We start from the raw sequence: 16,214 nt of genomic DNA, 5'->3' as shown, positions 1-16,214 counted from the left end.
CAAAATATAAATAGCATTGTTCTAATAATAACTAGACATGATGATTGTCACAAGGCTGCCAGCTAAAATAAGGAATTCAGTTAAAACTGAAATTTCAGATAAACAATATGCAACATTTTAGTAAAGTATGTCCCAAGTGGTGTGAGATGAAGGTAAGAAATTTTTATTAATTTTTTATTGAATAAATTGACATGTAATACTGTGTAAGTTTGAGGTGTTCAGCCTGTTACTCTGATACATTTATAAATTGTCATATGTTGCCATTATAGCAATACTTACTACATTATGTATGGTATGATATTATTATCTATATTCATTATATTGTGGATTAGATGCGATGCATTTCTACTAAAAGATAATGTGTTGCTTACCTGAAATTCAAACTTAATGAGGCATCCTGTATTTTTGTTTGCTAACTCTGGACCCATACAACTTCAGCAGAGAGATTATACATATCACTCAAAATCACAGAGCTAATAAAATGTTGAGCTTGGTTTTAAAATTATGTCTGTCTGACTCTTCAAGATCATGTGTTTCTAGTTCATTAGACTGCTTAAAGCAGAGAAGATAAAACCTAGCAAGAGGCAGTAGCATTGTAAGAAGAATGATGGCCAGTTCTGACTGCTGAGCCTAACTCAGTGCCAATTATGTTATGAAGCAAGATTCTGGAGATGAAAAGTTCAAACAATATTCTAGTGGTGTTGGTGACAGTGAAGTGAGTTTTCCCACTCTGCTATTCTGTGCATGGGTGATATGTAACAGAGGGGGCACAGGTATTTTGGTTTTGATGGGCAGTTGGTAAGGGCATCAATGCAATAAATGATAAGAGTACAATTTCTGTTAGTTCTAATAGTTATACAAATATTTTTGCTGACATTCACCTTTTTCCAAAATCCACATGGCTCCCAGGTACGATCATCCTTAAATCTCAAAGGGTTTTCTGAACTCCCTCAGCCATTTGACCTCAGGTGCTAGCAGACTTCCTCTGGAGGGCCTCTCACATTTTCCTTTCCTTCTCCATTTCCACATCCATAATTCCAGATGAGGCCCTCAAGACTATGTTCCCACATGCCTACAGTGTTTCTTCGCTTGTTTTCTCACTTCAAACTATCTATCTCCATCTAACTGTCCTGTATGTATAAATTATCTGTATAAAATTCACAAGTTTAAAGTGACCCAATATGACCTATCCAATCACATGCTTAACACACCTGTCATTCACAGGTGTGTCTAAGATAAATTTTAATCAATCCAATACTTAACTCAGGTTGTTTCCTTTGTTTAAATATCTCTTCTCACATGTAGTCAATAAAAACCTCATAAATGCCAGGCCAAGTAAGTAAAACAGTGAAGCTGGATTGGAGTTCGCATTTTAAACACTTTGGGATATTCTTCACCTCCACAAGGTATTTTCTTTCCTGTTTTTCTTAAGAACATGGTCCTCTTGTTCTACCTTGAAAAACTCCCTATTTTTGGCAGAGACAACCATACAGAATAATTTGCAACTATAAGAAAGACAGTGTGTGGACAGTGCCATCCATGCTGAGATCCATGGAGACACGGAACGGTGGGGCAAGACTGTGTGCACCCTGTCCAAAGGGTAGCTGCTACTCTGTTCAGGTAACTAGCATCATACATTGCCAGAGTTTGCCTTATGTTTTCTGACAATCACATTGACGTTATGCATTGTTAACAAGAGTGTTACAGAAAGGATGAGCCTTTGTCAATGCATCATACCAGGGGGTCCGTGTCTGTCTCAATCCACTTGGGTTAGGTGGTGTCTTCCAAGTTTCTCCACTGGAAAGTTACTATTCTTCCTTTGTAACTCATATGTCTATTGTTGGGAAATACCTTGAAATGATGCAAATATCCTATTTCTCATCATAATTTCGCACATATAATTGTGGCATCTATTGATTTTTGCCTGCAACATGTTACTGTGATGTTTGTTAAAACGCAATTTTCTATTCCTATTTTCCCTTCTACAGTTGTTTGTTGGAATTATGCCATAAGGAAAGGCTGTACCTGCTCCCCTGCTTCCTTATGTATTCAGTTATTTACTTACCAGCATGAATTCATAGATATTGATATTATATTATTTGATGGGTTAGAATTCATTATTACCATCATTCATTTTGTTGCTGAAATTGTCCAAGTTTTGATTACTAGGAGCTGCTCTTTTAAGTTGGCTTCTATGTTGTTTTGACATCATGCCATCAATTTTTTATTACTTCCTTACTGTCTGGGACTGCAAAATATTCCATGCTCATCTTGTACTTTCCTTGCCCCAGATCTGCAATCAACCATTTCTGTAGGAGCCCTGCTTACTTTTATTAGGGAAACTGTATTTAGAAACCAAAATCTGGACCCAATGGTATGTCGATTGCTTGTCTGCCATTACACATTTGGAATTGCTTCTAGGCCCTGTCAGCAAACAGATGTAGGAAACACACACACACACACACACACACACACACACACACACACACACACTTCTATCCATTTTAATCTCTATTAGAAACCATTTACATATTAAAAACTATTAGTTATACATATTAAAACCATTAGTTCATGCTGATGCCTTTCTAACACCAGAAGGTTCATTCCATCTTTCTCTTGTTCTATTTTTATAACTTCTTTTTCCAACAGTGGAAAACCTGGCTCTCATTATGTATAATATATTTACTTACTTGTTCAGTCCTATTACACACATTAAGTAGTTTCAGAATTGGCAGTCATGCTCTAAGGTAGATCATGGATAGTGTTTTTTGTCTTGAATTTTATGGTGTATAATCCAAACACTGTTTTACATGATCACTTAGATTAGTTGTTTTATTCCTCATCCCCGTAAGGTATGATTATAGTTACAATTAATTTTGGGTTCCTCCCACATCCTAATAGATACTTACTTATTTATCTAGTTAACTGGATCTGAAATACTGCCATAATAACAAGGTTTACTCAAAGAACAGTAACTTCTTCCTCACCATTTTTATCCCATTCCCATCCCTCATTCTTAACACCTGTCCTTACCCATATTATGTATGCTACCAATCTCATTAGCTTCTGGATTTTACTTCTGATATTTCTTTTTGAACAAATGACCAGATAATGCATAATTTCTTATACTCCCTCCTTTCTTATATTCCATACTATCAGTAATCTTTCATATTTTGCTTTGTCACTTAATAATATATCCTTCAACTCTTTTCATATCAATTCCTAGATAATTTCCTTATAGCTGCATAGTATTTGATCATGTAGATGTACCATGGTTTATTTAACCACCGTTCCTATTTATGGGCATTTTATAGATACAAACAATGTTGTATTAAATAATTATTTACACATGTATTTAATATTGTTGGGAGTGCATAACTAGAACTAAAAATTTGATCTCCTGATGACTGATTCAATTCTATTTTAAATCAAATGATGAAATGTAATGTAATTAAGAATACTCTGAAAACTAAAAACAAGTTGCATAAATATATACAACAAAATAATACTATGTTAATAGCATTATTTTCTTTCTCTAATCTAATTGTAACTGCTTTTGAGACAAGCAGTTAAATTCAATAAAAATGTGTCCTCAGCTACTTAACTGGATGGTTAATTTTGAAAATTAAATGTATTAAAATTCTATATTTCCAATACACCTTCATTCCTTAAGAATGTTCTGATATTTACTAGTTTTTATTAAAAAATCAAATCGATTAGTTATATAGTTTCTGGTCTTAAAAAGCCCATTATTATACTAAATTATTTTCTCTATTTTGTTCTTAAAGAGACGGGATGTAGATATTATAAGCTATTGTCCTAATTTGGTTCCTTCCACATCCTAAGTGTGTAAGTCAAATAGGGTGGGAAGAGAAAACAACACTGCATGATGCCAGGAAACCTCTTCAGGTTGTCTGACGCCTGTTAGAGGCTTACTGGAGGAGCCTCCTTCCTTATTGGAGGAGTTAAACTTAAATTCAGCTTCCTTTGGAATTGTGAGTCCTCAGGGCACTCAGGTCTCCACATTTTGAATGGCTGGTATTTCAAAATATGAAAAGGATGATCCAAGTCTAGTTAGGGTCCATCCCTGGTGCTGCCTTTAATTTGGGTTCAAGGAATCCCTAATGTAGCCCAAGCTAGTTCCCCAGGAGACTGCCTTGAGATTTGGAATCCAGAAACTAAAGACAATTTTCCTTTTCTGTTCTTTCATTGTGGCCTACAAAGACCTACTATGAGATTATTGCCAGGTCCAACGAAGCCTCAGAAAATCACCTGTGGGAATCTCCAAAGTTTTGGTGAAATTTTAGTTCTGGGTTCTGCAGTTTTAGCAGATGCAGCTATGCAAATCTATGCAGCAACAACAATTTCAGGTCTACCAAAAGTTCACTTCTGATATGGCTCCAAATATGTGCTTCATCTACTAACCAATTATGTCACTGATAATATATAAGGAAGAGTCTAATTTGTCAGCAATTTGGTAGGAACCATGCTGTCTGGGTCAGGGCCAGTGTAGGAGTTTTTGATTTGTATCGTAACCTCTTGCTCCATGGTCACAGGAGTCAAATAAAGCTTCAAGCCATATTGTTGAACACAACCTTCTGAAAATTATAAAATTATAGTTGATTTTTTTAACTTAAGCAACCATAAGGAAAACAGAATCTGTCAAAAATTTAGGATAAGTTTCCAGGTGACGTTGTTCTTATGTTCTTACCTCCTCGATCTCGGGCAGCTAAACTTTGACCCCTTCTTAAGGTAATGTCCAATTGGTACATTCCGGGATCAGGCAAGGGGACATCTGCATTACTGGTTCCAGCAGTATTTATTTTCTGAAAAACAAGAATTATGCAAAATATTAAATTTAATATGTTTCCTATTTCCTTCAGTGGGGGACCATATGCAGCTTCACGCAAGTTGTTAAAATTAGTCAATCAAATAAATCATCTTGTGCATTCACATGTCATAGTCACCCAGTTCTGTGAAGGTTTTTAAATTTATGAAATTACTTAGATCAAAATAAAAACATGACACTTACAGGAATTCTTGTTTTAACTCAGATTACAGATAACAAATATAACAGGAAAACATTCCCCATGGAAAGCCCCACATAATTCAACCAAGGAAGACTAACATAGGAATAGTGTCTGAGATAAAAATACAATCTGTGATGAATGGAGAATAAAGGTATGCAAGAGCAGTTGATTTCCATACAAGTGAGCTGAAAATGAAAATGATCTATTCAGGCAACTGTGGTGACTCATTTATCTGTGCAAAAGGGTCATACTGATGTATTACACACCTTTTTTTCAATTCCAACATAAAATATGATATAATTATACAGAAATAAATTCACCTAGCATTTTGACAGTATTTGCAAGAAATAAATTCTCAGGGGGGCTGAATTTCTAATGCTGCTTGCTATGGAATAGAAGTTCAAGTGCACAAGCTATTTCTAGAACTAAAAATTTCTGCAAGGCTACCCATAGAGAATAACTTCAGTAACAATATACTATTAATTTACAGGCATTAAATAAAATAAACACTTGTAAGAGGAATAGCTATATTGAAACAACACAAAAGAAACAGTAAAAATTGATTGGTCATATTTTATATTTTATGCCACTTTGAATACAATAGGAAAACTTACTTTTCTTTACACATTCGAAATGATTTTAAATTCCTATAATTTTTCTTCTAATACAAAAAGAAAAATTCTTTTGTTTTGGAATAATATGCATGGATAAGGTAAAATTTTAGACACCAGTCTGGCTCTTTAAGTTCTATATTTCATATGCAATACTATAATGCAGCTTTTTTTTAATGTGTCAAGACCAAGAAGAAAGCTTTCCTATAGGAGAAATTATCATTTAAAATAAGAAGCAGCACATCTTTGACAAGTCTTCATCTCTCCTCTGGTAACAATAAAAAAGATTCCACTTCTTCTCATGGTATCCCTGTTCCTATGTATGACAGCACTATTCTCACAGTGGCTCAGGCTGGAAATCAACAGAGTCTCCTTGACTTCTTCATTTCCCTCTCTACCGTGTTCAGAAAGTTGCCAAATCCCACCCACTCCATTTCCACCCCCATTACATCTCCCAGTTGTCTTTTTCTTTTAATTCTTAACACCACTATTTTGAATCATGCCTTCAAACAACAGAGGAACAAGGGTGAAATGAGTGTGTTGGTCTTCCCTCAAACATCCATTTGCCCACCTCCTTGGGGTTACTGATTATAATAATTTAGAGTACACCCTTCCATACTTTTGAAGGGTTTATACAAACACATACACATATGGGTTTATTTTTCTTTGACTGAGTTTTCAGTTTTTTGTTTTTATTTTAACAAAGACAGTATTATATTTTTGTCTATTATTTCACAATTTATTTAACTTAAAAAAGTCATGGGTGCTTTGCTAATCCCACATACAGATATATTTAGGTTTTTTATTCTGTTTTTTTTTTTAGGTATATCATTTTACATAGTGTGGGAGTACCATGATTTCTCTATTGATTAGGAGCTGGTTTCAGTAGTTGCTACTACAAGGACTTGTGCTTTTATTTCACTCATAGGATGAATTTTTCCAAAAAAAAAAGTTTAAATAGTTCATACTACTATTGAAAGTATACAAGACTGCCTATTTCCCAGATGCTAGTCAGCATAGGATGTTATTTTTCAAGTTTGGAGGGCAAAAAACGTTATCTCCCTTTAATACACATTTCCAGAACTAGGGTAGGGTGTCTTGAAACTACTATAAATGGCAAGACTGACAGCTGTTCACTGCGCCACACAGAAGATGCCAACTTCGAAAGACAGGAAGCCAATCAAGGTCTTCTAAACAACTTTTCAAAAAAGTTTGTATATGGGTCTAATTAATAAGCAAGATTTAAATTCAAATCCAGCAAACATCTGTTAAGCTCCAAGTACATTCCAAGCCTTTCATTAGGCTCTTGTACATACATAATTTCAAACTAAACAAGCCCATCAATAAATATTAAATATAGATAGATTTACCACTTTCTCAGAAATAGAATAAAATCTATGGGAAAGGAGACATTTTCTAGCATCCTCCTGTAGTATTTTGATAGGTACTTCAAAGGCAGAAAAGTTTGAATGCTCAGATCACTGTATATTTTGTAGTTTTCATTGTTCTTTCCAGTGTGTCTTGAAGTTTAGAGTTAATTATTTATAGAGTACCTGGTATAATATTTTGAAATGTATATTATACTATATGGGCAAATTAAGGAAGTTTCAAAGGTAATTTTAGTTATATTAGGTTTCTCACTTTTGCTCTTTTAGAATTTAACACCAAGTTTAAGAGATAGCTTCACTGGACTTCTATTTACTGGCTTTTTAAAGCCTGAATAATTTTCCTCCGCGCGCGCGCATATGTTTATCACATTTTCTTTATCCATTCACACGATGACAAACATTTATGTTGTTTCTGTATCTTGGCTATTGTGAATAATACTGTAATGAACATGGGAATACAGATCTCTCTCCAAGATACTGATTTCATTTCCTTTGAATAGATACCTGCCTTTCCCCTCTTGCTCTCCATGTCTTGTCTTCCTACACAGTCTTCCAGGGCCATTTTATTAGCCTTTATATCTTTCTTGTCCGTTATCACATTCTATATCAAATGTCATATTTGCCACTTTAGATTGTAAACTTTTAAAATCAGGGAATAGAGTGTTTAAGAATCAAATTGAACACAAATTGTGACAGAGGCAATGAAAAGAGAAAGATGTCTTTAAGGACATATGATCTGGCTGAGTAGATACACACATGGGGGTAAAAAAAAAGTTGGCTACTCATAGGCAGTTTATTTCCTCTCTTTTTCTATGACCATGGATGGCATCTGATCTGTTTTGGGACCTTCTGTGCCAAAGAAAACTAAGTATACCATCAGAAACCTTTTTTAGTATATAGTGATATAGGCTGCCATTACCAACTAATCAAAATTGGCTCTTATAAAGAAACCCTATCCACTCAAGAGCTGTAATTAAAGACAGACTGTACTATAATGGAATTATTTAGTCATTGGGACAGCAGGAAAGAAAGACCAATTTATTATGTGAGAAAAATCTGAGGTGCCTTCAGAGACATGACAATGGAGTAGGGTGTGAAAATATGGGTAGGACTTTGACTAGTGAAGATTTAAAAGAAGGGAAGATGGGAAAATCAGTGAGATCCCAAGGTGAATAGTCACCAGAGGGTACATCACTAAACTGTGTGAGAAATAAGGTGTAAAGGAAGGCTGATGTGCATTGACTCCAGGCTGACAGGAGTTTCAACCCATGGGCAACATGAAACCATCCCAGGTTTTGAAGAGAGGAAGCACTATAACCAGGCCTCATTTAACAAACATTTATTGCCTATATGCTCTGGAGTAAGTGCTTAGATTTCAGAAATAATCAAAACCAGGCCTTTTCTCTCCATAGGATAGAAAAGAGAAGAAAAATCCTGTCGATATAGACATTATTTAACAGATTTTATAACAGTCCAGTTTAAGTCACAAGGGCCTGATCTGGTCAGTGGTAATGGAAATAAAAGTAAATTTGAGAGATATTGAAGAGATTCAATCAACTGAATTTGTCAACTGACAAGATGTGGGAGATATGGGAAATGGATGGATGAGTCACACGGAAGTCTGAGCTGAACCCCTGAGAGAATGGTGTGCCAGCAGTGTGAGATGAGAAGCAAGCTTCAAGCCACCATGGTGTCAGCTTCCAAGGATACCTCCAACTCCCTGAAAGAAGGTGGTCAAGAACTTAAGCAGATCTAGAGAGTCATCTCTCCTCAGGCTCACTGAGATGGTTCCAAAAAGAAAATTGGTAGGCTGATTATATACAGACATACTAGAAATATAATTGTTTATTGTAAAGTATCTTAAGCCATGGAATGTTAAAAGGTATTAGGAAAGATGTATCTGAAGTGTTAGGTACATATACAGCTCTAAAACAGTCATTTTAAAAACCTTCTTTTTTTTTTTTTTTCAAATTTAACATTTCTATAGTGACTATTATAGGAACTTCAAATATATTTTTCCCTTCCCTAAACTGTCATGCTCCACACTTAGTTGATATTTTTAAACTACTTTATTGAGGTATGATTGGATGTAGAAAAAGCTATACATATTCAATAAACAACTTGAAATCATCACCACCATCAAGGCTACAAACCCAGCACCTCCAAAAGTTTTCTCCCACCTCCTTTATTATTATTATTATTACCATTATTGTTATGGTTTGTGGTAAGAATACTTAATTGAAGATCTACCCTCTTAGACAATTTTAAGTATACAATACAGTATTATTAGCCAAAGGCATTATGCTGTACAGCAGATCTCCAGAATTTATTCATCCTGTATAACTGAAACTTTGTACCCTTTGACCATTCGTCCCCATTTTCCCCTCCTCCTAGGCCCTGGAAATCACCATTCTCTGCTTTTATAAGTTTGACTGTTTTAGATTCTACATGTAAGTGAGATCATTCAGTATTTGTCTTTCTATGTTTGGCTTATTTCACTTAGCATAATGTTGTCCAGGTTCCCACATATTATCATACATGGATGATTTTCCTTCATTGCTTTTAAGGCAGGATGTTATTCTATTATATCTATTATATGTATACAAAAATTTTCCTTTATCCATTCATCCATCAATGGAAACTTAAGTTGGACATATCTTGGTTATTATGAATACTATAATAGACATGGGAATGTGGTTACCTCTTTGAGATCTTGACTTAAATTCCTTTGCATAAATCCCGAGGAGTGGGATTGCTGGATCATGTGGAACCACAAAGGACCCCACAGAGTCAAAACAACCTTGAGAAAGAACAAATGTGGAGGCATCACACTTCTTGATTTCAAACTATACTACAAAGCTACACTGATCAAAACAGTAAGGTACAGGCATAAAAATAGACACATAAATCAATGGAACAAGATAAAAGGCCCAGAAAGAAACCCACACATCAAAGATGAAACCCATGGTCAACTAACCTTCTGTAAAGGAACAAAAAACACAAAGTGGAGAAAATATAGCCTTTTTAGTACATGTGGCTGTTAAAAATGGATATCCACATGCAAAGGAATGAAATTAGACCCTCATCTTATGCCATATGTGAAAATCAGCTCAAAACAGATTCAAGACTTAAGTATAAGACTTGAAGTTGTACAACTACCAGAAAAAACACAGCATGGGAAAAAGCTCCTTGATATTGGTTTTGACAATGAATTTTTGGATATGACACCAAAAGCACAGGAAACAAAATCAGTAATAGACTAGGGGGACAACATCAAATTAAAAATCTTTTGAAGAGCAAAAGTAGAAATCAACAAAATAAAGACAACCTATGGAATGGGAAAAATATTTATAAGCCATATACCTGATAAGGCATTAATATCCAGAATATATGAGGAACTCATACAACTCAATAGCAAAAAAACACACAAACTGATTAAAAGTTGAGCAAATAGCTGAACATACATTTCTCCAAAGAAGCCATACAAATGGTCAACAAATATATGACAAGGTGCTCAACATCCCTATCAGTGAAACGCAAATCAAAACCATAATGAGATATCACAGTATGCATTTTAGGATGGCTATTATTTAAAAAAAAAGTAATAAATACTGGTTAGAATAAATTCTCCCTTTGGTGGGAATGTAAAATAAATGGGTAGCTCAAAGTCTGAAATTCAGAGTCTAGGCACAGTTAGAGGATTAGGGAGGTTTCTATGACAACACTCAGTCAAAGTTTTGGGACTGTTGAAGCCAAAAAGTAGCTGCAGTGTTTGGAGTTGTAAATTTTAATAAAAGTCAGAACTTTATCAGGTCACTTATGGGAAAGTCAGAAAAAGAGTGTGGAAGGGAGGGACTCTGAGAATTTGAAAGAAAGCATTTGGAAGGATTACCTCCAGAGCACACATATCTACTTCACCTAGCCACCATTTTTGCAGAAGACCTTCCTCTATGCTCCCGGCTTGCTTGAAGTGGGCCAGTACTATCCATGATGATGTCAAATTTCCTCATATCCAACCCCTCTTTCCCTCATTTTATACAGATTAATGGTTCTCAACCTTGAGGGCTTTGGCTAGGCACCCAGCAACTCTGGGGGTGGGACCCAGGTAGCAGTATTTTTTCTTACAGTCCTCAGATGATTTCTATAGGCAGCCTAGCTTGATCAATTGTGCTAATTATAAAAGCAAGTCTTTGAGAAGGCTTATGTACAAAGAATTTACAGACTATGAAAACATATATCATAAAACACCTGTGAAATATGTTGAGGAATCAATATGAGAGTCCCTGTTACTTTGAGCTCTGCTGCTTAGGAGGCCTTTTAACTTCAGTGGAGAAAGCTTCCACCACACGATATAATGGTGCTGATGGATAAAAAGTTGAGAGTGCCACCTTGCCCTTTTGAAGTTTTCATTATAGGCAAAAAATGGGGTTACTCTGTTAGCTGGGCTGGTTGATCATTATTATCAATAGGAAGTAGCAGTGCACAGGGAAGGAGAAGAATGTCTGCATTCTAGGAGATTTTCTTGAATGCTCCTAGTATTGGCATGCCCAGTGGCTTATAGATTGGCTAAGTCATTCCATATGTGTTTCATACACTCAGGCCCTGCTCAGTGCAGCTCTAACTTTGTCTATCAACAAAATCCACTTAAAGTTAAAACTTCATGAAAGCTTTTACATTTTCAACTTTTCAAATTTAACAGCCTTGTCAAGGATATCAACAGGCATCATTGAGGATTTCTTAGTCATTACCAATTTCTACTTTGTCATCTCTCCTAGTTTCTATGACATTGAAAATATTTGCATAGTGAAATCTCCATCATATGGAAATCAAAGATTTTTAAAACTTAATTCTCAAAAACATAACTCAAAAGCCACTGATATATTCCAAATTCAGGGAAGCTCCATGATTCACTTACCATGGGAACATTATGATTATTTGGAGATCAACTGATAAAATGATTTTAGAAACCACAAAGAATGGGGAAAATTCATGGCAACAAATGGGCATAGCCCACTAGGTATGTCAGTCATAGTGTCTGACTAATCCACAGCCCACCCTGTGGGCGTCCCATAAGCTTATGCAACAGCTTATGCTTGATGTAAATTTTACTTTCTTGCCCCTTGTTCCTAGCTGATTAGACCTGCAGCTGGTTATCTGAACTGAGGACAGACAGGCTAGTCAGTGGATAGGTTGGTATTAACAAAGATGTTATTAGGCAAAGGTTGTTTGTTTCAAATTCAAAGAGAAGAAATAGAAGTGGCTGCTAAGACCAAGGGGCCATGACAGAGAGAATGGAGAGGCCATGATGGTCCAAGTATAATCCCAAACCAAGAGAGTAGTGCTATAACTAAGCAGCAGCATGGGGTGGAAAAAATACATATAGTAAAAAGTAGAATGTCACTTTGTAGCAGGACATATAAAAAGACCAAATGATCAAAGTAAAGTATGACAGTGTATGGGCAGGAGTATCTATGAATTACCACTGAAGACTTGGCTCTGGGACTTGAGAGCCAGTTGCTCTGGGCTCTGTGCTCCTGGTTGGCTATGGTCTCTGATCACCTTCTTACCTCCTTTGGCTTTGTACGAGACAGGTGAACTGAGTCGTGGCACTTACAACAGAATAGATTAAGAGCAACAAGAATGAGCAAAAGAAGCACAGAAACAAGGAAGCAGTCAGGTAACAGGGGAAATCCACGAGGACAGTAATATAGGAGAAAGTGAGCTGCCCAGAGAGGCTGTAGACAGACAGAAATTGTCGCATGCCTCTGCTTCCTCCCTGTCTGTGCAGTGTTCACTGATGTTCACAAAGAGATGCCCCCGGGGTGCTAGCTCACCACCCTCAGGTCAAATAAGGTCAATGCTCTGCGGTTACAAAGTCAAGAAAACTTCATGTTTTTATTAATATCTTCAGCAAGAAATGGAGAAAAAGCCTTATGGCTACAGTAACCATATAATTTATCATTCAAGCTGAGATACTTTGGAGAGTGAAAGGGAGTGCTCTTAATAATTATAGGGCAAAAACAGCCATAAAAAATCTCAGAGGAAGTGAAATACATGTTACAGTACTTAACAAGTTAGCCATGAGTTAACCAGAAAGATACGCTAAGCATAAAAGTCTGATCATCTGGTCATATCAAAGTTTTTCTACAGTTTCTTTTAGAACTGAATTACAACCCTGGGTTTAATTCTGGGATTTTCACTTTGCAATCGCCCAAACCAAACAACATGGGCCTATAGATTTCCAAGCCCGCTAAGTAGCAATATTTAACCACTGCTGAAAGAAGTAAAAAATTCAGTCCTCCCAGAATGTCTTTTCCAGGACTCCCGCAACACTGATTACTCACCCCTGACTCGTCCACTAAATAGACTTTTGTGGAGCCTCACTTTATTATTGCAGATAACCTTTTCCACCCATACATACAGTATATAAAATATCCTGAGCAAAAGGAAAGCAAATAAGATTTTCTTTTCTCAATTCAAAAGAACAATTCCTTTTTGGAATCAGACCCTGTAACCTGCCTTTGTGTTAATCAGATGCAAACCCTGATGAGGTGGGGCAGGAGTGAGGTCAACTATTTAACTTGAGCCCAAAATACTTATCCCCTTGTGTCAGAAATTATTAAACTATAAGCAGTTATTTGAGGGCAGGAGGTGAGGAGACCCCTTATAAAACAGAAGAAAGGTTACAGGAATCAAAACACAAAGATACGTACACAAGACCTAATTACACTATTTACTCTTGAGGTGGGGGAAAAGTTTTTTGGCCTCAATTTCTTCTTCTTTAAAAAAAAAGCCTGTGAGGGGCACCTGGGTGTCTCAGTAGGTTGAGCCTCCCACTGTTGATTTTGGCTTAGGTCATAATCCCAGGGTTTTGGGATTGAGCCCCGTTTGGGGCTCTAGGCTGAACACTGAGCCTGCTTGAGATTCTCTCTTTTCTGCCTCTTTCCCCATTTGTACTCTCTCTCACTCTTTCTCAAAATGAATAAATATTAAAGAAAATAAGCCTGTGAAAACTAAAATAATGCAATTTATAGTGCTTTGTAAAGAATCAAATGATTTACAAATACAAAACAGATTCTTCCTGCTTTTTTTGAATTATAATATACATTGTGTATATACTACTGTTAGTGTTCATGGATACCTAATGAGAGATTAGAAAGTGCATCATGCTTAGGGTGACTCCTCTGCTTTCAGTGCTACCATATTACTGAATGACTGTTATCTTCACTATTTCACCAAAATATTTGTCAGAACTGAGAGCATGATAGATATTATTCGTATTGACTCTTCTGAACTTTTGTCTTTTGGTGAGTTCCCAAGCGTACTCCTTCCCCCAGAGAAAATCAGGCTACATTAAAGTACAGAGCTATCAGCAAAGAGAGCAACTCTGAGAAGGAAAGATTTGTCAGAAAAAAAGCATCATGTACAATAAATAACTTGTTTATTGATGTTATCTTCCTTGCCATGAGGCAAGGTATTAAATAAGTATTTACCAATAAGTATTTTAATAGATCAGTTCTATGATTTCCAAAAGTGGGGGAATATGCATAGGAAAACATTTTGTTTCACAGGACTTGAATTTTTGAGATTCTAACAAACTCAAGAGAGAGAACTTGTGTAACAGATGTTATGCTTGATGGCAAATATTTGGGGTTTTGCTAATAAATACTTCTAGTCTTTCTGTGTTCACATCTATAAAACTGGCCATGCGTTGACCCATAGCCTCATAGCTTTTATGATGAACACAGCTTCTCATTAGACTTAAATACATATCTCTACTTCTTCTGGAACAATTCTATGGCTTTCTCTTTTTTCTTTTCTGTGAATCACAAGTGTTTTGTCTTTTATTTGGGTTTCTTTCTTTCTTTCTTTCTTTCTTTCTTTCTTTCTTTCTTTCTTTCAAGTTTCTGTATTATTTCTCTCAAAGTTAACTCCAGAAAAAACAAAGAATCAAAGTAATATTTTAGTGTCTCTATCAGGTATCAATTTTGTGGGAATAGCCTATTAACCTTTATGGTAAAATTATATAGGGATCTTTCCAAGCAATATCAAAGAGCTCCAGATAGCATGAACTCTACTACTCCCTTTATTTCAACACTTGATTTTCTTGGGAGAAAAGCATGGAGATGGTAGTTTTCCTGAACAGGAAATTAACAAATTTTAGTAATTAATCTCCAACCCCACACTCCTTAAACACCCAAAGTTTAACTCATCCTCATTCAGCATTTTCCTCCCTCATTCATTCCTCCCTCTTTCTCTCCCTTCCTCCCATGCTTCTATTTTTTAATCTTTCTGGATACCCATAAAAGAATTAATGTTATAGAGAATATAACTGTTTGATTATAGTCTTTGCCTTCAAAGACTATCATTAAAACAGTTTTGCATTTAAAGTCTGTGATGAGAATAGCTCTTTACCTCTTTTATCTTCCTCCCAAAATACACAACCTCTGCCTAACCATAAGGAAAACACCAGACAAACCCAAATTGAAGGACATTCTGTAAAATATCTGACCAGTAACCTACTCAAAACCACCAAAGTCATCAAAAAAAGGAAAGCTTGAAAAATTGTCACAGCCATGAGAAGCCTAAGAGACATGGGAACTAAGTGAAATGTGGTATCCTGGATGAGATCCTGGAACAGAAAAGGGACCTTCAGTGAAAACTAAGGGTCTGAGTAAAGTATGGACTTTAGTTAATATTAATGTATTAAAACTGGTTCATTATTTGTGACAAGTGTACCAATTGATGTAATATGTACTAATTAGTGTAATATGTAAACAACAGGGGAAATTGGGTATGGGCCACATGGAAACCATCTTTTCCATCTTCATAGCTTTTCTGTAAATCTAAAAATACTCTAGGGGCCCCTGGATGGCTCAGTTAAGCATCTGACTATTGATTTCAGCTCAGGTTGTGATCTCACCATCATGAGATCAAGCCCCAAATTAGGCTCTGCACTGAGCATAAAGCCTGCTTGGGATTCTCTCTCTCCCTCTCTCTTGCTCCTCCCTCACTGACGTGCATGTGCATGCACCCTCTCGCTCCTCTCAACATAAACATTTTTTTAAAGTAATATTTAGAGCCTACCTTTGTATTCTTAAAATGACAGTCTAATTACAGATAAGAACATAAACTAGATCGTATTAGTATCTAGTTGAGACTGTGAGACACATTCACAAAGGAAG

The 16,214-nt window shown here is 36.0% G+C and overlaps 1 protein-coding gene across 16 annotated transcripts in view; it reads right to left on the bottom strand.

Annotated features, from left to right (window-relative positions):
* Positions 1–16,214, bottom strand: part of MCTP1 (multiple C2 and transmembrane domain containing 1) — a 542,541-nt gene that overhangs the window by 289,895 nt on the left and 236,432 nt on the right. For all 16 annotated transcript variants that reach the window (XR_015254973.1, XM_086717816.1, XM_086717807.1 and 13 more), the window contains exon 2: positions 4,712–4,826. Coding sequence is in view for 15 of the 16 variants with exons in the window: in XM_086717816.1 (XP_086573942.1) it covers positions 4,712–4,826 (115 nt within the window). In the remaining variant the exon portion in view is untranslated. The remainder of the gene's footprint in view (positions 1–4,711; positions 4,827–16,214) is intronic.

The sequence above is a fragment of the Puma concolor genome, chromosome A1 (genome assembly GCF_028749965.1).
Source record: "Puma concolor isolate L17-30 chromosome A1, mPumCon1.1.hap2, whole genome shotgun sequence".
Classification (NCBI taxonomy): domain Eukaryota; kingdom Metazoa; phylum Chordata; class Mammalia; order Carnivora; family Felidae; genus Puma; species Puma concolor.
This window is presented reverse-complemented; position numbering and strand designations above follow the sequence as displayed.